Source organism: Sapajus apella, unplaced genomic scaffold, assembly GCF_009761245.1.
Source record: "Sapajus apella isolate SASKATOON/1434 unplaced genomic scaffold, GSC_monkey_1.0 scaffold151, whole genome shotgun sequence".
In the NCBI taxonomy this organism is placed as follows: Eukaryota; Metazoa; Chordata; class Mammalia; order Primates; family Cebidae; genus Sapajus; species Sapajus apella.
The window spans coordinates 1,000,368-1,019,835 of record NW_022437091.1 but is presented as its reverse complement, the minus strand read 5'-3'; the positions used below and the strand labels follow the sequence as shown (position 1 = coordinate 1,019,835).

The 19,468-nt window shown below is 46.4% G+C and overlaps 2 protein-coding genes across 10 annotated transcripts in view; one reads left to right on the top strand and one right to left on the bottom strand.

The window, feature by feature from the left end:
• Window positions 1-11,914, top strand: part of SLC7A7 (solute carrier family 7 member 7) — a 43,897-nt gene extending 31,983 nt beyond the window's left edge. For 5 of the 9 annotated variants that reach the window (XM_032265535.1, XM_032265533.1, XM_032265534.1 and 2 more), the window contains 8 exons: window positions 4,857-4,982; window positions 6,300-6,444; window positions 8,841-8,964; window positions 9,209-9,312; window positions 9,609-9,705; window positions 10,640-10,789; window positions 11,026-11,206; window positions 11,436-11,914. In XM_032265535.1, the coding sequence (XP_032121426.1) occupies window positions 4,857-4,982; window positions 6,300-6,444; window positions 8,841-8,964; window positions 9,209-9,312; window positions 9,609-9,705; window positions 10,640-10,789; window positions 11,026-11,206; window positions 11,436-11,548 (1,040 nt within the window). In that variant the 3' untranslated portion in view covers window positions 11,549-11,914. Of the gene's footprint in view, window positions 1-4,856; window positions 4,983-6,299; window positions 6,445-8,840; window positions 8,965-9,208; window positions 9,313-9,608; window positions 9,706-10,639; window positions 10,790-11,025; window positions 11,207-11,422 lie in introns of those variants that run through there. The other 4 variants (XM_032265539.1, XM_032265538.1, XM_032265540.1 and 1 more) reach the window with 2 other exon arrangements.
• An 860-nt stretch (window positions 11,915-12,774) lies between these two features.
• On the bottom strand, window positions 12,775-19,442 carry OXA1L (OXA1L mitochondrial inner membrane protein). Its single transcript, XM_032265543.1, has 10 exons — window positions 19,335-19,442; window positions 18,691-18,852; window positions 17,939-18,152; window positions 14,646-14,789; window positions 14,306-14,391; window positions 13,959-14,123; window positions 13,673-13,777; window positions 13,400-13,562; window positions 13,232-13,312; window positions 12,775-13,146 (listed from the first exon to the last, which is right to left on the bottom strand). The coding sequence occupies exons 1-10, from the start codon at window positions 19,395-19,397 to the stop codon at window positions 12,998-13,000; spliced, it is 1,332 nt and encodes a 443-aa protein (XP_032121434.1). The 5' UTR covers window positions 19,398-19,442; the 3' UTR covers window positions 12,775-12,997.
• Between the last annotated feature and the right edge of the window lie 26 nt (window positions 19,443-19,468).

The window sequence follows — 19,468 nt, the reverse complement described above, 5'->3', positions numbered from 1 at the left end:
TTTTTGAGATAGAATCTCGCTCTGTCTCCCAGGTTGGAGTGCAATGGTGCAATCTTGGCTCACTGCAACCTCCACCTCCTGGATTGAAGTGATTCTTCTGCCTCTGCCTCCTGAGCAGCTGAGATTACAGGCATGCACAACCACGCCCAGCTAATTTTTGTATTTTTAGTAGAGATGGGGTTTCACCATGTTGGCCATGCTGGCATTGATCTCCTGACCTCATGATCCGCCCACCTTGGCCTCCCAAATTGCGGGGATTACAGGCGTGAGCCACTGAGCCCAGCCGGGATATTCATCTTTAATGCTAAGAAAGGCCACTGAGTGAAAGAGGGTTTAGCTTTATTCTGTGTGAAGGCAGAGAAGAGGTCTGGCACCACTGGTAGAAGTTGGGAGAAAGGGCCGGGCGTGGTGGCTCAAGCCTGTAATCCCAGCACTTTGGGAGGCCGAGGCGGGTGGATCACGAGGTCAAGAGATCGAGACCATCCTGGTCAGCATGGTGAAACCCTGTCTCTACTAAAAATACAAAAATTCAGCTGGGCATGGTGGCATGTGCCTGTAATCCCAGCTACTCGGGAGGCTGAGGCAGGAGAATTGCCTGAACCCAGGAGGCGGAGGTTGCGGTGAGCCGAGATCGCGCCATTGCACTCCAGCCTGGGTAACAAGAGCGAAACTCCGTCTCAAAAAAAAAAAAAAAAAAAAAGAAGTTGGGAGAAAGATATTGTTGGCTTAGTAAAAGGAAGAGTTATAGATCACTTTATTTTATTTTTGAGACAGAGTCTCACTCTGTTGGAGTGCAGTGGTGTGATCTTGGCTCACTGCAACCTCCGTCTCCCAGGTTCAAAGGTTTCTCCTGCCTCAACCTCCTGGGTAGCTGGGATTACAGACACTTGCCATCATGCCCAGCTAATTTTTGTGTTTTTAATAGAGACTGGTTTTCACCATGTTGGCCACACTGGTCTCAATCTCCTGACCTTGCCCAGCTCTATAGATTACTTTAAAAATGGAATGAGACTGGGCACAGTGGCTCACGTCTGTAATCCCAGCACTTTGGGAGGCTGAGGCGGGTGGATCACTTGAGGCCAGGAGTTTGAGACCAGCCTGGCCAACACAGTGAAACTCTGTCTCTACTAAAAATACAAAAATTAGCCGGGTGTGGTGGTGCGCACCTGAGTCAAGGGTCAAAAGTGATTTCAGCTTGTCCTCCTTTAGACTTGGCCCAGTATTGGGTGGGGGTTGAATTGTCCCTAGAGGTAGAAGGGTAGGACATCTCTGCCCTTGAGGTTAATTTGCAGTTGCCTCCATTATCCTAACCCCATTGTCCCCTCCTATTCCTGGCCCTGAAGAAGGAGGTTGGGCTCCACTTCAATAGCAGTGTACTTGGCTGGGCTCTGGGGCCACTGGTCAGCTGTATCCGCTGGGGTGGGGACAAAAAGCCCTGTCAGCACTGCTGCCTGCCATACCTATTTCCTGCTCCCACAGCCAAGAGGCCCTGGAGGAAGCTGGGCTTTGAGGAAAAGGAGAGCTAGCTCTCTTCAGGCAGTTCCCTTTGCTCCCTGGTTTCTTTCTGTAGGATTCACTTTCTCATTTAAACTGAGCCCTCTGTGCTCAGTACAGAGAGCAGATCAGGGCTAAAAGGTGGGTCGGTAGCTGAGGAATGAGGCTCAGGAGTAGGGGAGGTGGGATACTGGTGGACAAAGATGGATAGAGAAGTGGAGAAGACGCTCATGCCTGTAATCCCAGCACTTTGGGAGGCTGAGGTGGGCGGATCACCTGAGGTCAGGAGTTCAAAACCAGCCTGTCCAACATGGCAAAACCCTGTCTCTACTAAAAATGCAAAAAAATTAGCCAGGTGTATAGCATGTGCCTATAATCCCAGCTACTTGGGTGGCTGAGGCAAGAGGATCCTTTGAACCTGGGAGGTGGAGGTTGCAGTGAGCCAAGATTGTGCCACTGTACTCCAGCCTGGGTGACAGAATTGAGAATTTGTCTAAAAAAAAAAAAAACCTTGAAACAAAAAACAATAACAAAAAAGAGAAGTAGGGAAGCAGTAGGTATTAAAATGTCAACAAGCCACTCAGGTGCCATGGCACTCTATAATCCCAGTTACTCCTCAGAAGGCTGAGATGGAAGGTTTCCTTAAGGCCAGGAGTTTGAGACCAGCCTGTGCTACATAGCAAGACCCTGTCTCTAGAAAAATTAAAACAGGTTAGGTGCAGTGGCTCACGCCTGTGATCCTAGCACTTTGGGAGGCTGAGGTGGGTGGGTCACCTGAGGTCAGGAGTTCATGACCAGCCTGGCCAACATGGTGGAACCTCATCTCTATTAAAAATACAAAATTTAGGCTGGGCGCGGTAGCTCATGCCTATAATCCCAGCACTTTGGGAGGCCGAGGCGGGTGGATCATGAGGTCAAGAGATCGAAACCATCCTGGTCAACATGGTGAAACCCGTCTCTACTAAAAATACAAAAATTAGCTGGGCATGATGGCGTGCACCTGTAGTCCCAGCTACTCGGGAGGCTGAGGCAGGAGAATTGCTTGAACCCAGGAGGCGGAGGTTGCGGTGAGCCGAGATCACGCCATTGCACTCCAGCCTGGGTAACAAGAGCAAAACTCCGTCTAAAAAAAAAAAAAAGAAATTAGCGGGGCTTGATGGCACATGCCTGTAATCCCAGCTACTTGAGAGGCTCAGGCTTGAACCCAGGAGGCGGAGGCTGCAGTGAGCTGAAACTCCATTGAAACGCCATTGCACTCCAGCCTGGGCAACAAGGGTGAAACTCTGTCTCAAAAAATAAAAATTAAAAAAATTAATAAAGTAAAATAAAATATAAACAAGCCATGTATTTCCAATTCAGAATCTGCTGTGGTAGCGGGTGGTAAATTGGTTGTGTATCCCTCCTTTTCCCTGCCTACATCCCTGGACAGAGCTGAGAAGAGAACCTTGTGGCACAAAGCTGCAGACTCTGACTCTGAACTAGAATTCAGAGTCCTGTAAGCTTTTTCCAGTTCAGTGTTGTGACCCATGGTTACTTTGCAGGGAATCATAAATTTGTATTTGGGGATCCTATTCCCCTGACAATGTGGCAGCATTGTTTGTGCTGGTGTTTCTAGTTGGAAACCTGGCTGATGTGGCTGTGAGCCAGCCACAGTGCCTAGGATAAGGGCAGAGGTTACAGGCTGGGGAGAGAGAAGGGGTACTAGGTTATTGAGTGGCTGGAGTCCAGTGGGGGTGGGTAAAGGATAGATGACTGGCTGAGGAGGATCATCAGATTTGAAAGATTTGTGGAGGGCAAGACACAGGCACTTTGGTCATTTTGTGGGGTGCTGCACACTTGGGTCTTTAATAATTAACTTAGTACTGGTGTGGCCTGGAGCTGTGGGTACATTTTTGCCCAGCCCTGTGATAAGATTTGTTGTTTATTGTCTTGTTTAGGAAGAAAGGCAAGCATTTGTATAGGACAGGAATGCCCCTTCTCAGGAAGAGCAGAAAGGAACTTGGGCAGTGAGTAGAATAAGGGTGGTGGTGGAAGGAAGGATGAGAGAGAGCAGATGGTACAGCTGTTCTGAGAGGCCAGTCTTTCCTGCTTCTCAGGATGAAGTAGCCAGAATGTGATGAGGCCAGGACACCACAAAACAGGACGAGGGACATCAGGGCCATACCACTGCCAGAACTCAGACAGAGAGCGTTTCTGACTGCGTTGGTGGTCTGAAGCAGGCAAGCCCTGTACTAAGCCTCTTTCTCTTGACTGGTAAGCAGGGCGATGTTGACCTTGCTCTTGGAGCCCTTGGAAAAAGGGCTTTAAAGTTAAGCCCTCCTTACCGTGTTCCAGTTGCTGAGCTGGGAAGGAGGGAGCAATGAAGTGATTCCCTGTGCTACCAGTGAGAGATCTGTGTTGTTTTTTCCAACTCTGTTCTCTGCCACATCCTGAGGATACTGGTCAACCTCACAGCATGTGTGAGCTTCCCTTTTTGAATTTCTTCAAGTAATTCAAATTCAAGTAGTAGATTGTAACTTTTTTGTTGGGGGAGGGATAACGGACTTCTTTGAGATTCCGATAAAAGCTATGATCCTTTTCTAAGAAAAGGTATGAACCTTTTTCTTAGGTATGTCTGTATTCATATGGACATAACATTTTGAAAAAGAATTTTGAGACTTTTGGAGGCCCTACTTAAGAACCCTGGTAAAAGGATTACCTGTGCTTCTGAGTAGAAGGACTAGGGGACTGTGTGTGGTTCTTACTTCTCTATTGTCCCATCAGGAAAAATACCCTGTCCCCATTCTACAGGAACCAGTCTTAGCTGCAAGAATCTTTCCAAGCACAAAAGCAGGCAGTGAGCAGCCAGGCACTGGCAGGAAATCTGGCCTTCATCCTAATCCTTGGCCACGCGTACTGACCTGCTGGCTCAGCGTTGGATAAGTCACAGCAGGACTCCTCAAGGTTAACAGTTATACCACAGAGTCAGACTGCTCTGTCCTGGAGCCCATGGGGAATGGGAGGTAGGAGGGAGAGACTGACTTTTCAGAGCCAAGAGCCGGAACAATCACTAATCCTGTTCAGCTCCCAGTTGCCTCCCACTGCTGTGATTGGAAATTTGGGTGTATTTTTATGTAAGCAGATCCGCAGTCACTTTGTTTTGTGTCTCCCATATAAGGTGCTGGGGGTAGGGAGTATGGAGGCCTTTGCATGATAATGGTGAGGACATTCTGGGGCTGGAGGGTTCCAGTGCACAGCAGGTCAGAGCGTCTGTCTTTGGCTGAAGAGTCTATCTTGGTGACTGGTACTGGAAAAATTGCTTGGGAGTCTAAGGGCCTATGGTGGTAAGGGTCAGTCACCAATCAGTATTATTTTTCTTTCAGGTCTCTTAACCTTCATTAACTGTGCCTATGTCAAGTGGGGAACCCGGGTACAAGATACTTCCACCTATGCTAAAGTATTGGCGCTGATTGCGGTCATCATTGCAGGCATTGTTAGACTTGGCCAGGGTAAGAAATAATATTAGTAGCAACTAATCTGTGTTAAGCATTTTCTGTGAGCCACACTCCTCTAAGTGCTCTTTGTGCATTATATCTTTCTTACAATAACCTTATTTGGTAGGCACTATTATTATTCACATTTTATAGATGAGGAAACAGGCTGCAGAATTAAGTATCTTGGGCCGGGTCCGGTGGCTCATGCCTGTAATCCCAGCACTTTGGGAGGCTGAGGCGGGTGGATCATGAGGTCAGCAGTTCAAGACCACGCTGGCCAAAATGGTGAAACCTGTCTGTACTAAAAATACAAAAATTAGTCAGGCCTCATGGCAGGTGCCTATAATCCCAGTTACTCAGAGGCTGAGGCAGAGAATGAACCTGGGAGGTGAAGGTTGCAGTGGGCTGAGATCGTGAGATCGTGTCATTGCACTCCAGCCTGGGCAACAGAGCGAGATTCCATCTCAAAAAAAAAAAAAAAAAAAAAAGGAAGTAGCTTGCCCAAGTCCCTACTGGTAAGTAGAGGAGCTGTAATTTGTACTCAGGCCAACTGACCCCGAAGTCTATCGTTTAACTTCCATGCACACTGCCTCCCAGAGGAGGCCGATCTTGGCAAAAGGGTTGACAGCCATGCCCTGGGAGTTGGGTTTGGCAGATTGGGGTAGGAGGCAGGAATCAGGCAGCCTGCAGAGCTGCATTATTTCTATTCTCCAGCCCTTCTGCTCTCTGGTGGTTTTTCTTTTATTTTCTTTCTTTCTTTTTTTTTTTTTTTTTTGAGACTGAGTCTTGCTCTGTTGCCTAGGCTGGAGTGCAATGGTGCGATCTCAGCTCACCATAATTTCCGCCTCCCAGGTTCAAGTGATTCTCCTGCCTCAGCCTCCCAAGTAGCTGGGACTACAGGTACACACCACCATGCCCAGCTCATTTTTGTATTTTTAGTAGAGATGGGGTTTCACTATGTTAGCCAGGCTGGTCTTGAACTCTTGACCTTGTGATCTGCCCACCTTGGCCTCCCAAAGTGCTGGTGTAATAGGTGGCGTGAGCCACCGCGCCTGGCCTCTCTATAGTGGTTTTTTATCCTAGAAAGCTACCCTGGACCCTTCCTGTCAAGATCCCCATCCATGTGATTAGGATGCAGGGCATTCTGGCCTATCTCTGTAGACACCTCTCTTCTGTTTCCTGTTCCCTTATTTTGGTACCCTTGCTGCCAAAGGTGTTGTAGGCCATTTGCCTGCTATTATTTTACCATATTCTCTTGGTCCTTTACTTGATCATCTTGAAGTGGAAGAATGGGCCACTAATCCTCTGCCTTCCAATGTTCTTGGGTTCCAGGAGCCTCCACTCATTTTGAGAATTCCTTTGAGGGTTCATCATTTGCAATGGGTGACATTGCCCTGGCACTGTACTCGGCTCTGTTCTCCTACTCGGGCTGGGACACCCTCAACTATGTCACTGAAGAGATCAAGAATCCTGAGAGGTAGGTACCTTACCACCAACTTTCCATAGTAGTGACAGCCATCATTTAAGGAGCTCCTACTATGTGCCACACAGCATACCACAGCCGCCTATGAGGTTGATTTTATCAGCCTCATTTTACTAGATGGGAGGCCTGAGGCCCAGAGAAGTAACTTGTCTATGATCATAGTAACAGAGCTAAAATGTGAACTTTCTCATGTATGCTTTGTAATTTTTTTTGGGGGGGGGGGACAGTCTTGCTTTGTCGCCAGTCGCTAGGCCGGAGCGCAGTGGTGTGATCTTGGCTTACTGCAACCTCCACCTCCTGCCTCAGCCTCCCAAGTAGTGGGGACTACAGGTGTGTGCCACCACACCCAGCTAATTTTTGTATTTTAGTAGACATGGGGTTTCACCATGTTGGCCAGGATGGTCTCGATCTCTTGACCTTGTGATCCACCCGCCTCAGCCTCCCAAAGTGCTGGGATTACAGGTGTGAGCCACTGTGCTTGGCTGCTTTGTAAATTTTTTAAAAGGCATTTTTACATTTGTTCATTAATTCCTGCTTTAATTATAAAGCAGGTTGTATTATATGCTCATGTATGTTTTTAAAACAGATTTTTCTTGATAGACATTTTATCCACCTTTATCCATACATACATAGCTTTGGAATATAGGCTTCCAGAAACCTTCCTGTTTTCCTCTGATCTCTGCCTCGTTTGCTAAATTCATACTGACATTGTGGTATAGTTTCAGTCATTCAATTATGTCACCCCACCATTGTTACTCTGTAGACATACAGAGTGAGAAGAGCACTGGACAGGAAGTCAAGGCCCTAGAGTTTGTCTTTCCACTGACTTGTTGGCTGACCTTGAGGGAGTTGCCCGGCCATCTCTTTGCCTGCTTCCTTATCTGTAATTGAAGGGGTTGAATTCTGTGATCTCCAGGGCCTTTCCTGGCTCTAAAATTCTGTGATTCTGGGAACTAAGATTTGCCAAGGAGTGAAGTTTCTGTAAATATTTTTTTTTTTTTTGAGAGAGAGTCTCACTCTATTTCCCAGGCTGGAGTGGTGTGATCTTGGCTCATTGCAACCTCCGCCTCCCAGGTTCAAGTGATTCTCATGCCTCAGCCTCCCAAGTAGCTGGAATTATAGGAACTTGTCATCACGCCTGGCTATTTTTTCTATTTTTGGTAGAGACGGGTTTCACCATGTTGGCCAGGCAGGTCTTGAACTCCTGACCTCAGGTGATCCACCTGCCTCAGCTTCCCAAAGTGCTGGGATTACAGGCATGAGCCACCACGCCTGGTCTTCTGTAAATTTTTAAGTCAAAACAATCACAATTCTCATACCAATAAACTCCTTTTGGCTTGAGAAACAAAAGAGCACTCTTGGTACACAACTAGTGGTACAGCTATGGGAGCAAAGATAACAGAAACAGGATTAAGGCCTCGGAGGTGCTTCCACCTACCGGAGAGAAGCTGCATGACTCTGTATTTGCAGAGTATTTGCCCCACTCTGTTTTTTTTGGCAGACTTACTGTCAAGGATGTTTATAGAGATCATGGCTTTATTGGCCTACAGGGACCTTGAGAGCTCTTGGCATCTTTCTTTTGCCCACCAGTTAGGGCGGCTCCTGAGGTTCTCAAACTGAGGAAAGGGGTGGGCAGACATAGGTTCCTTGTCAGATACACACACTTCTCTTCCTACTGAAGGCCTATCTTATTCTCTGGAAATGTTAAATTTCACAATTTGCCTCCATAGTTTTTTATATTTCTTAACCTTGAGACAAAATTGCCAATGTTGATAATCTTAGAGACGGAATCCTGAAATGGAAAGATCTTTGGAGTATAAAGCAAAATAACCTCCCGTTTTCCTGTGCTGTTATTATGTTGGGACACCCTTTGTTAATCCTTTTCTTTTTTGGAGACAGGGTCTGGCTCTCTTGCCCAGGCTGGAGTGCAGTGGCCCAGTCATAGTTCACTGTAGCCTTGACCTCCCCAGACTCAGGTGATCCTCCCACCTCAGCCTCCCAAGTAGCTGGCACACGCCATGACACTTGGCTAATTTTTTGTAGAGATTGGGTTTCGCCATGTTGCCCAGGCTGGTCTCCAACTCCTGGACTGAAGCCATCTGCCTGCCTCAGCCTCCCAAAGTGTTGGTACTACAGGCATGAGCCACAGTGCTCAGCTGCACAGTCCCATCTCCTAACATGATATTCCTTTCCCCTAACGTTATTTAGTACTTAAGTGTTCACAGCTTCACCCACTATCCAGGGCACCCTCAAAGACAAATTCATTGAGGAAATGTACCAAGAGTCTCCATACCTGGAAAGACTGGTGTGGCAGAGAAAGTCTAAGGATTAAAGGAGAGATAGGGATATGACTGTGGGACTAATGTGTATTTTATTTTATTTGGCTGTAGGAACCTGCCCCTCTCCATTGGCATCTCCATGCCCATTGTCACCATCATCTACATCTTGACCAATGTGGCCTATTATACTGTGCTAGACATGAGGGAGATCTTGGCCAGTGATGCTGTTGCTGTGGTAAAGGATTTTCACTAGCAGAAGGTTGAGGGTGTCTTGTGGGGTACTGGGTATATTCCAGCTTTTGAAAGTCTTGGAAAGTGGGTAGACAGCCTTGAAAGGAGTTCATTTAGGATATGGGAGTTGCAAGAAGGCCCTGTTATCCCCATTGTGGAAGAGGGGCTGGATTCCTAGTAGGGGGCATGCCCATCCATGTCTTTCATCCCTTTTAGATCCTACTGATTCTTCCAATCTTTTCCTTTAGACTTTCGCAGATCAGATATCTGGAATATTTAACTGGATAATTCCATTCTCAGTTGCATTATCCTGCTTTGGTGGCCTCAATGCCTCCATTGTGGCTGCTTCTAGGTAAGAGTGGCATCTTTTGTGGGGGGTGTATCATTGAAGAGCTATGGCAGTAGACTGTAGAACTTTCAGGACCTGGACTTTAATCATCTGTGGTCTCCAACTGATACCACAATCTCTTTCTTCTTGTTTCTAGCAGAAGCCTGCAGTTGTCATTAATCTCATTACTGAGCTCCAGTCCATATCATTCAAACACTTTTGAAGGAAGGGATGGCAGAGAGGGAGGGCCATGTGACAGGTGAACCAGGCTGCACTGTGTCCACCAGTTCTCTCAGCTTCTCCTATTTTACCTAACATAGGCTTTTCTTCGTGGGCTCAAGAGAAGGCCATCTCCCTGATGCCATCTGCATGATCCATGTTGAGCGGTTCACACCAGTGCCTTCTCTGCTCTTCAATGTAAGTAAGCTCAAGGATGAGACTGAAAGCCAGATTGTGGGGGAAACTTTAGTAACAGTAGAAGTGACTGTTCTAGTTTCCTGAAGGCTCAAAATAGATTCTGATAGAAAAACTATTGGTGGATCAGAATGTTCACCATGGGCAAGGCACTATGTTAGCCGCTACCAGGAGAATCCAAATGCTCTAAGGAATGGTACACCTCTGCTGTAAGATAAGGCGTAAAGTACATGGACTACATTGTAATGATTGATTGCCATGATAGATAGCAAGTAATATGGTGTTTAAGAAATGATCATTTCCATGGAGTAGAGGGTGAATAAAGAAATATTTCTTGAAGTACGTTATGTCTTAAAATCTACCAAAGTGTTCTCAGAAAAAAAGTGCATCTTGATGGCTAGGGTTGCAAATGGTAGAGATGGGCTTTAGGTAGGAGAAATGGCATCAGAAAATCCTGTGGTAAAGTAGTATAGGTTTTAATACAGTTTGAGTATCTCTAATCTGAATATCCAAAATCTGACATGCTCTAAAAATCTGAAACTTTTTGAGTGCTGACTTAACACTCAAAGGAAATGCTCAGTGGAGCATTTTGGATTTTGGACTAGGGATACTCAACATGCAGTAGTAAAGAGCTGGACATTATTGTAGGTTGAAGCCATTATGAAGAGGGTCCTATGCAAGACTTTTGAGGGATTCTTTTGCACTTGCTTTATACAGGGTTAACTTGAAAAATGGGTTGAAAAACCAGTTGAGACTACTGACTTGTAAGAGAGGGGATAAGGTACTGCAACTTGGGTGTTGAAGGGAGTAAAAACAGAAGAGGACCAGGAGACTCTGAGGACTGATGGGGGGATGGATTTGTGGGGTATAAAGGGAGTGAAAAGCCCTTGGAGTAACGAAGGCCCTGAAAGGAGCTGACTTGGGCTCTCGCTTACAGGGTATCATGGCATTGATCTACTTGTGTGTGGAGGATATCTTCCAGCTCATTAACTACTACAGCTTCAGCTACTGGTTCTTTGTGGGGCTCTCTATTGTGGGTCAGCTTTATCTGCGCTGGAAGGAGCCTGATCGACCTCGTCCCCTCAAGGTAAGACATCTCCATCCTATCTCTGCTCCATCTGAAATAGCTAGAGTTGCTGCTACAGGGGACCACTACAAGAGAGTTTATTTAGAAACTTTTGCCTGGGACTTGGTGGTTAATAGGTGTTGAAATTAAAGGTATGGAAAGAAGGCTCAGTGTGCTAATCCTTAGGGGAGGTGTGGTTATTGTAGCTGTTAAGAATCCTGAGCTGTCCACCCCAGTTGTGTTTCCTGTGTCCCTAGCTCAGCGTTTTCTTCCCGGTTGTGTTCTGCCTCTGCACCATCTTCCTGGTGGCTGTTCCACTTTACAGTGATACCATCAACTCCCTCATCGGCATTGCCATTGCCCTCTCAGGCCTGCCCTTTTACTTCCTCATCAGAGTGCCAGAACACAAGCGACCTATTTACCTCCGTGGGATCGTGGGTAAGCCTTGCATCCTTAAGTCAGCTCAGCTATTGTAGAGCTTGGTTTCTGTCTTTTTCTCTAAATCTAGGCTCCAAAGACATCTTTGCCATAGTCCCTTCTTATTAACCCTTTGGCTTAATGGAATCACTCCCCTCAAGCCCATTTCCATTCAATGACACTTGAACTCAGCCCAGTTGACCTCTTCTCAATTCCAACTCAAATTTCTCTTTGGAGGGTCTGCCACAAGGTACCTCCAGATCCTGTGTATGTCAGTTGCTGCAGAAATGGATTTGGAAGATGGAGGAGAGATACCCAAGCGACAGGATCCCAAGTCTAACTAAACACCATCTGGAATCCTGATGTGGAAAGAAGGGGTTTCTGGTCTATGGCTAGAGCTAAGGAAGTTGAAAAGGAAAGCTCACTTCTTTGGAGGCACCTGTCCAGAAGACCAGCCCAGGCAGCTTCAACCTCTGAATTTACTTTTTAAAATGCAAAGTAATTTATTTGTTTTGCTACATACCGTTCCAGACTTTTAAAGGGGACAATAAAGCACACTGTGGGGAGGAGCATGTCAGGAGTGAGCTTGGTTGTTTTAGTAGCACCTGAATATGCCTACCTACTCTTTTCCTTTAAAACGACCCACAATACTCCAATTCCCTGTCTTTTTTAGGGAGACATGATACTGTCACAGGTGCTGGATGACAATAAAAGGTTATGTTCCTAGTCTGACTGGCTTCATTTTTTTTTGAGACACTCTTGCTGTGTCATCCAGGCTGGACTGGAGTGCAGAGGTGTGATCCTTATGGGAGGTCGGGTTATTTTTGTGGCTCACAGCAACCTCTGCCTCCTGGGTTCAAGCGATTCTCCTGCCTCAGCCTCCAGAGTAGCTGGGATTACAGGCATGCAGCACCACACCTGGCTGTTTGTATTTTTAGTAGAGATGGGGTTTCATCATATTGGCCAGGCTGGACTTGAACTCCTGACCTTGGGCGATCCACCCACCTCGACCTCCCAAAGTGCTGGGATTACAGGTGTGAGCCACCATGCCTGGCCTGGCTTCATTTTGTATAGTATCTCTAGGACAGCTCCCATTAGCCTAAAAACACAAAGACTAAAAACAATCTTATGCTTGAAAGTGTATCTCTTCTCTTTTAAGCTAGCTGCTGAAGGCCGATAAACCAGGGTGTACACAAAAGCAGACAACAGAACACCTAAATGCTCTAGTGAAATGTTGGATTGTTACATAAAAATACATCAACTTCCTTTTTGAGACAGGATCTTGCTCTGTGGCCGAGGCTGGAGTATATAGAGCAGCATGATCTTGGCTCGCTGCAGCCTCAAGCTCCTGGGCTTAAGCTATCCTCTTACCTCAGCCTCCTGAGTAGCTGGGACAACAAGTGTGTGCCACCATGTGTGCCTGTTTTTGTATTTTTAGTAGAGATGGGGTTTCACCATGTTGGCCAGGCTGGTCTCAAACTCCTGACCTCAGGTGATCCACCCGTCTTGGCCTCCCAAAGTGCTGGATATTCTTCAGTTTTCTGAAGCACACACTCATTTCCCTGTTCAATAAGTATCAGGAAGCAGCATGTAGTACAGAGGTTTACTAACTCTGTGAATGGGAAGATCACTTGGCTACCCAGTGCTCTCTTATAAATATGAATACAAGTGTGTCATGAAATCAGTTTTTAAAATGAACATCTCTGTGTGGCACAGTTCCTAGGACTGGGACAAGGACACAGTGTCAAGTCTTGTTTGAGGATGGATCTTTGAAGAGACAGAGTTCCTCCCACAATGAGCAGGGAACATAAATCAGCCAAGTGTGTCACGCCAGGGATACTTTGACTTTGGTTTGCTGGTGTTGTGGGTGCTGCTGCTGCTGCTGCTGCTAGGGATATTGGGAGAGTTATTCTTTACAGGCTGTAGGAGCGGGTTGTGGGTAAAGGTCTGTCGTAAAGGACCTGAGGGGAGAAGAGAAAACAAATCTCAATGGACAACAGAAAGGAAGAAACAAAAGACAGAATTTGGTCCAAAAGGATTATTTACCCTTGGCTGCTAGCTCCAAGTGATTCCGCATGCGTTGTTCACGCTCTTGCAGCTGTTGCATCAATTCAGCATTTTTCCAGCCTGTGTAAAGAGAAGCAAGAGAGTCAGTCCCATTCATGTTTTTAGACCACTTTCCCTGGTCCTGTTTCACAGAGGACGAGCCCTTACCTCTTTTGAAGCTCTTTAGAAAGCCTTCCGGTGGAGCTGAATTGTCAGGGTTATGTGCAACACGCTGGGGGATTTTAAGTACAGTGCGTACTGCTGGAATCCGGAGACAAGACACTTGGGCCAAGGAAAACAAATTGGAGGAGAGCCAGTACATAAACACTGCCTGGGTGAGAACACAGAGAAAGGACTCAGAAGCTATATCCCTGGTCACCTTGCTAGGTGGCTGGCTAGGTGGCAGAAGGCCTTGGAGCCAGCTCATTAAGCATTACATACCGTGGGGAAATGGACAGTTACGGGAAAAGCTGCCAGGGGCATCACTCTGATCACATTTCTCATCCACTTAAGGTCAGAATTTTGTACACCTGTCTCAGCACCTAACTGCCAAAAGCAGCAGGGTGGAAAAGTCGGGAAAGCACGTTAGTTTCAGTAAATTTGTCTTAACCTCTTACCCATCAACTCTATTTCTTCAGCAAGTGAAGGATGACTATTCTGTACAACTACTTTACCCTTCAATCCCAGTTCACTTTGCAGGCCTGGCACTTGGCCAATTTAGGCTTACCTCAAGGACAACCCACATTGTAGCAGTGACTACCACTGGTAACACGAAGATGGGATCGGATACTGTGAGATCCTGGAACCACCAGAGGCCACCTGTCTGCAGGCTGGGCACAGGAAGGTTGGCCATCTCTCTCAAAGCCAGGAAGAAGGAGATGAAGATTGGGGCCTATTACATGAGATAAACAGTGTCAGCATGCTTTACCAGAGAAGACATTTTCATCACCCCACTACTCAAAGCCATGTATAATCCACCACCATTTGCTATTTTGGGGGTCTGGGGCACATGAAACACAGAGAGGAAATTTGATGGGTTTAGGATGAAATAAGGAAGGAAATGTTTTTGCTCACCTGAGTCAGAGGGAGAATTAGAGGTTTAAAGAAGCTAATACCATGCTTTTTCTGGTAAATTGACATCTCTGCAGAAGCCCTGTAAACTGTGAGGTGAAAGGAAATTAATGGTTGGGCTAACAGTTATGTCAGTGGAGGTGAACATCCTCATCACCTACCTGGCCTGGGAAATTTCTAACCAACCCTGGCCAGTCCCTGGGAGCACTGGGCCCAAGAAACAGATAAACCTTTAGAACTTTCCTGTGTCAACTTCTGATTTACATTGTTCCTTTCTCCCAGCAAAATGTCAGGAAAAGTGCAAATGTGATCGTCTCCCACACTCATTCTGCAGCTGACTCACACTCAGTATGGTCTCCAGCCAACCTGGCCTCTCTGATTCGAGTGGTAAACTTCTGGATTTCTGGCGCGTGATTTTGATTCTTGACTGCCTCTCGCTGGCCCTTCACGATGACAGGAAAAATCAGGCAGCGGGCTAAGATTGTACCTGGAAAACACAAACTAGAATTGGAGTGAAACTAAAGCAGTTCTACAGCTAGAAGGTTGAAGGTTTTTAGGTCCTTACTGAAAGGGTCTTTTATTCTTGCCTTGTCCATACAGTGACTCATGCCTGAGTCACAGAAGTAAGGTCAGGGGTATGAATTAGCTGCTTTAAGGCTCAAGTCAGTTCTCTGATTTGGCATCACAAAAGTATGGCATTAACTTCTCCAAGCAGATGATCGGGAATCCTGTTTGTTTCCTCAAACAAAAAACTGACAGAAAGCACTTTCCTAGATCAATAGCTTCCAAACTTTTCTACGACCAAAAGAGTCTCCCCGTTCCATCAAACTGTAGGTGTAGCCCCAGTGTACCAAAAACAAAACAAAACAAAACAAAAAAAAAACACCAAAAACCAAAAAAACTTGGTGACCTTCACTCTGTTCAGAGGTACCTTTACAAAACTCTAGGGCCTCCAGGAATGAAGTTTGAAAGCCATTGTTCTAGAAATCCCTGGAGTAGGAAGTAATCTGGTGGCCTACTGCTTTAGTTCCTTCATTTTTCTCACACTTCATGTTTCCTGGTCATTCCAATAAATACGACTAGGTTATAGGTTTAGGCTTTATCAACATTATGATGGATGATGTGGAGTGGAAAGAGAAGGGAGCTAAGGACAGAACCCAGACTACTGGCACAGAAGGAGTAGATAAGATAATTTGGAGATGCAAAAGTATGGTTAGAAAGACAGGAAGAAAATCAGGAAAGATTATCATAAAAGCGAAAGGACTGGCTTTATTTTTTATTTTTTTGAGAGAGTCTTGCTCTGTCACCCAGGCTGGAGTGCAGTGGCGCAATCTCGGCTCGCTGCAACCTCCACTTCCCAGGTTCAAGCAATTTTCCTGCCTCAGCCTCCTGAGTAGCTGAGACTACAGGCGCCTGCCACCACACCTGATTAATTTTTGTATTGTGGAGACAGGGTTTCACCATATTGGCCAAGCTGGTCTTGAACTCCTGACCTTATAATCTGTCTACCTTCGCCTCCCAAAGTGCTGGGATTACAGGTATGAGCCACCATGCCTGGCAAAGGATTGATTTTAAGGTCTAAAGTTTCTGATGCAGAAAGGCCAAGTATAATAAAAGTGGATTTAGCAATGATGTCACTGACAGTTCAAATGAGATGATATTAGTAAAAGCCAGACTGCCGAGAGTCAAAGTAAATGGAAAGAAGTAGGCTCACTAGATGCAGAGCAATCTTTTATTTATTTTTTTGAGTCAAAGTCTCACTGTCACCCAGGCTGGAGTGCAGTGGCGTGATCTCAGCTCACTGCAACCTCTGCCTCCAGGGTTCAAGAGATTCTCCTGTCTCAGGCTCCCAAGTAGCTGGGACCACTGGCGCATGCCACCACGCCCAGCTAATTTTTGTAATTTTAGTAGAGACGGGGTTTCACCGTGTTAGCCAGGATGGTCCTGATCGCCTGACCTCATGATCCGCCCGCCTCAGCCTCCCAAAGTGTTGGGATTACAGGCATGAGCCACTGCGCCTGGCAATTTTTGTATTTTTTTAGTAGAGATGGGGTTTCACCATATTGGACGGGCTGGTCTTGAACTCCTGACCTTGTGATCCGCCCGCCTCGGCCTCCCAAAGTACTGGGATTACAAGCATGAGCCACTGCACCTGGCCCATGCAGAGCAATCTTTTAATTAACAGCTATCAAAAGAATGAAGCTGTCATTTGTGACAACGTGGATGGAACTGGAGCACTATGTTAAGTGAAATAAGGCAGGCACATAAAGACAAATATCGCCATATTCTCACTTATTTGTGGGATCTAAAAATAAAAACAATTGAAATCATAGGCAGAGAGTAGAAAGGTTACCAGAGGCTGGGAAGGGTAATCAGGGTTGGGGATGGTCAATGGGTAAAAAAAAAAATTAGAATGTAAAAATTAGCCAGGAGTGGTGGCACACCTGTAGTCCCAACTACTTGGGAGGCTGTGGCAAGAGAATCAGGAGGTGGAGGTTGCAGTGAGCCAAGACTGCATCACTGCACTCCAGCCTGGGGACAGAGTGATACTCCGTTTCAATAAATAAATAAATAAAAATAAAATAAAAAGTATAACTGTTTTTTTTTTTTTTTTGAGACGGAGTTTCGCTCTTGTTACCCAGGCTGGAGTGCAATGGCGCGATCTCGGCTGACCGCAACCTCCGTCTCCTGGGTTCAGGCAACTCTCCTGCCTCAGCCTCCCGAGTAGCTGGGACTACAGGCGTGCGCCACCATGCCCAGCTAATTTTTGTATTTTTAGTAGACAGAGGGTTTCACCATGTTGACCAGGATGGTCTTGATCTCTTGATCTCGTGATCCACCAGTCTCGGCCTCCCAAAGTGCTGGGATTACAGGTGTGAGCCACCGTGTCCGGCCTAACTGGATTGTTTTTAACTTAAAGGATAAATGTTTGAGGGGATGGATATCTCATTCTCCATAATGTGATTATTAAACCTTACATGCCTATATCAAAATATCTCATGTAGCCCATAAATATATACACCTACTAGGTATCCACAAAAATTAACAGCAACAAAATATAAATAAATAACAGCCATCAAAGAAAGAAGATAGGGTAGTAGGTAAAGGAGAACTAAAAATGAAGGCAAGAAATTTTCCCCCAACTAACACACGGGTACACTTTAGCGTGTTTACATGTTCAGGGTAGGGCAGTAAGGAGGAAAAGGCTGAAGGCACAGGAGAGGGAAGGAATAATTGATGGAGCAAGGTGGAGAAGAGACAGAATTCAAAGCAGACTTTTAGCCTTTATAACAGCAATGCGAGTGGTTTCCCAATTTGGGGGTTTAAGTGCCTGACCTGACCTTCTATTCTTCTAAACCAGGACAGCTTCATGACTGTTAATAAGATCCCCTTACTCTAGCCCCATGTTTGTGTTCAAATATCTACTTCTTGAATCCCAGATGATCTGATGGTTTTATAATGCTCTTTAAAAAATATAGGTAGAGTGCATTTAGGTATCATGAGCCTCTATCACTCATTTGAAATCATCTGCTTTTCTGACCCCAGAGCTTCCGCAACTACTTCCTGAATCCATTCAAAGAATTGCCACTGATGAAGTTCTATCCCTAACCCATGTCCAGGGTATATTCCCCTTACAGGCAGCAATGGCCCCCCACCAAGGTAGGCCCAGGTCAACATGCATAAATTCCAGTAAGTTCTGGATCAGTCCCACTGGGGTGTATGAACCCAGCCCCAGTTCAGTGAAGCTCGTTTCTGCAGCAGCTTGGACTATATCTGCAGTCTCTCCAGAAGCCACCTCAGGTACTGCTGTGGGTGAGGGAGTTGCAGGAACAACAGGAGGGGCCTGAACCTGTGTGAAAAAAAGCCTTGTATGATATTCAGTAGAATGAACACATAGAAAGTGAGGCCCTCTTATGATAACCCAGTACTGGGTTCTGTTCTCTCTACTTCTTGTTCTTCCAGGTTAGCCTAGTGTCCACAGAATTCAAGCTTAAAAAGGACATCTCATTTTTGTCAATAGTTAGGAAGAGAAGTTACTTTAAGATTTCATGACTTCCCTTCATGCTGGGAAGTTATTTCTTATATTACTGTTTCCCAAACTTCAGCCATATGAATATCATGATTTTTGCCATATATTAATATGAAACAATTACTTTTCTTTAAGACAGCTCAGAAAACCATATAACATCTCTCTTGTTGTACTCTCCATCATTTCCCCACTGAATTGAAAATCCATCCCAAGCAGGGATGTTACCATTTTTGAGAGCTGTGTGGAACTTGGACAAGAACTCTGCCCTATATTCTTTCCCCTGCTCTCAAACAAAACAAAATATGAAACCAATCAGGAAACACCACTCCTAATGTTGCAGAGACGAAAGACCTCTTACCTGGACTTCTGCAAACGAGATGGCAGAGGTACTGAGGTTGCGGGGGCCGGGAGCCGCAAGGAAGAGGTAGGGTGGGCGACGGCAGCACGGAGCGGCTGGGAATAGGAGCCGCGGGGTCAGCGGTTTCCCGAGCCATTGCGAGGGCCCTGTGACGCTGTGGACCTGAGCGTGTAAAGGGATGATGGAGCCCCTTTACCGGGAGCAGAAATACTAGCGTGGGGGCAAAGAGCATTCACTATGCTCACTTCAAGAAGCAGGCCGCCCAGCTACTACAGGTGAGGAGATTGCTTTTACCGTGCGCAGACTGCTGGCCCGAAGGCGTGCAGCTGGTGGCGCCTGGAGAACGAAGCTCAAACCCCGGTTCCCCGCATCTCAGTTATCGCAGACCCACATCGGGGGACCCTGAGAATGAGCGTGAGGAGCTCTCGCCAGAGGCGAAGCCAGTTCTCAGGAGCTGACAACCAACCCATGCTGCTGAGCCCACAGAGTGGGGGACTAACTCTCGCGTGTCTTCACACGACCAGAGGTCATGACATTCAGGTCCCGGTGAGCAGGTTTATTCATACCCCTAGCACGAGCTGTCCTGGGGCTTGGGTCGCTGGGTCAGGGGAGCATCCTGGTGCTCAACCCCGGCGAATCCTTACCTGACGCCCGGGCTGTAGCAGGCGCAGAATCTCCCGGCGTCCGCACATCAGTCTCATCGCCATTTTGACCGGAAGAGAACTTGCTTTTGCGCCTGCGCACTAAGAACCACCGCGAGAGGAAGCACTTTTGGAAG

Bases quoted from the DNA above. Each gene is read 5' to 3' on its own strand.
- OXA1L (XM_032265543.1), bottom strand. From the start codon at position 19,397: ATGGCGATGAGACTGATGTGCGGACGCCGGGAGATTCTGCGCCTGCTA. The intron at 18,853-19,334 runs GTAAGGATTCGC...TTACACGCTCAG, and splicing joins TGCTACAGCCCGGGCGTCAG to GTCCACAGCGTCACAGGGCC. The intron at 18,153-18,690 runs GTAAGAGGTCTT...TTTTTCACACAG, and splicing joins TCTCGTTTGCAGAAGTCCAG to GTTCAGGCCCCTCCTGTTGT.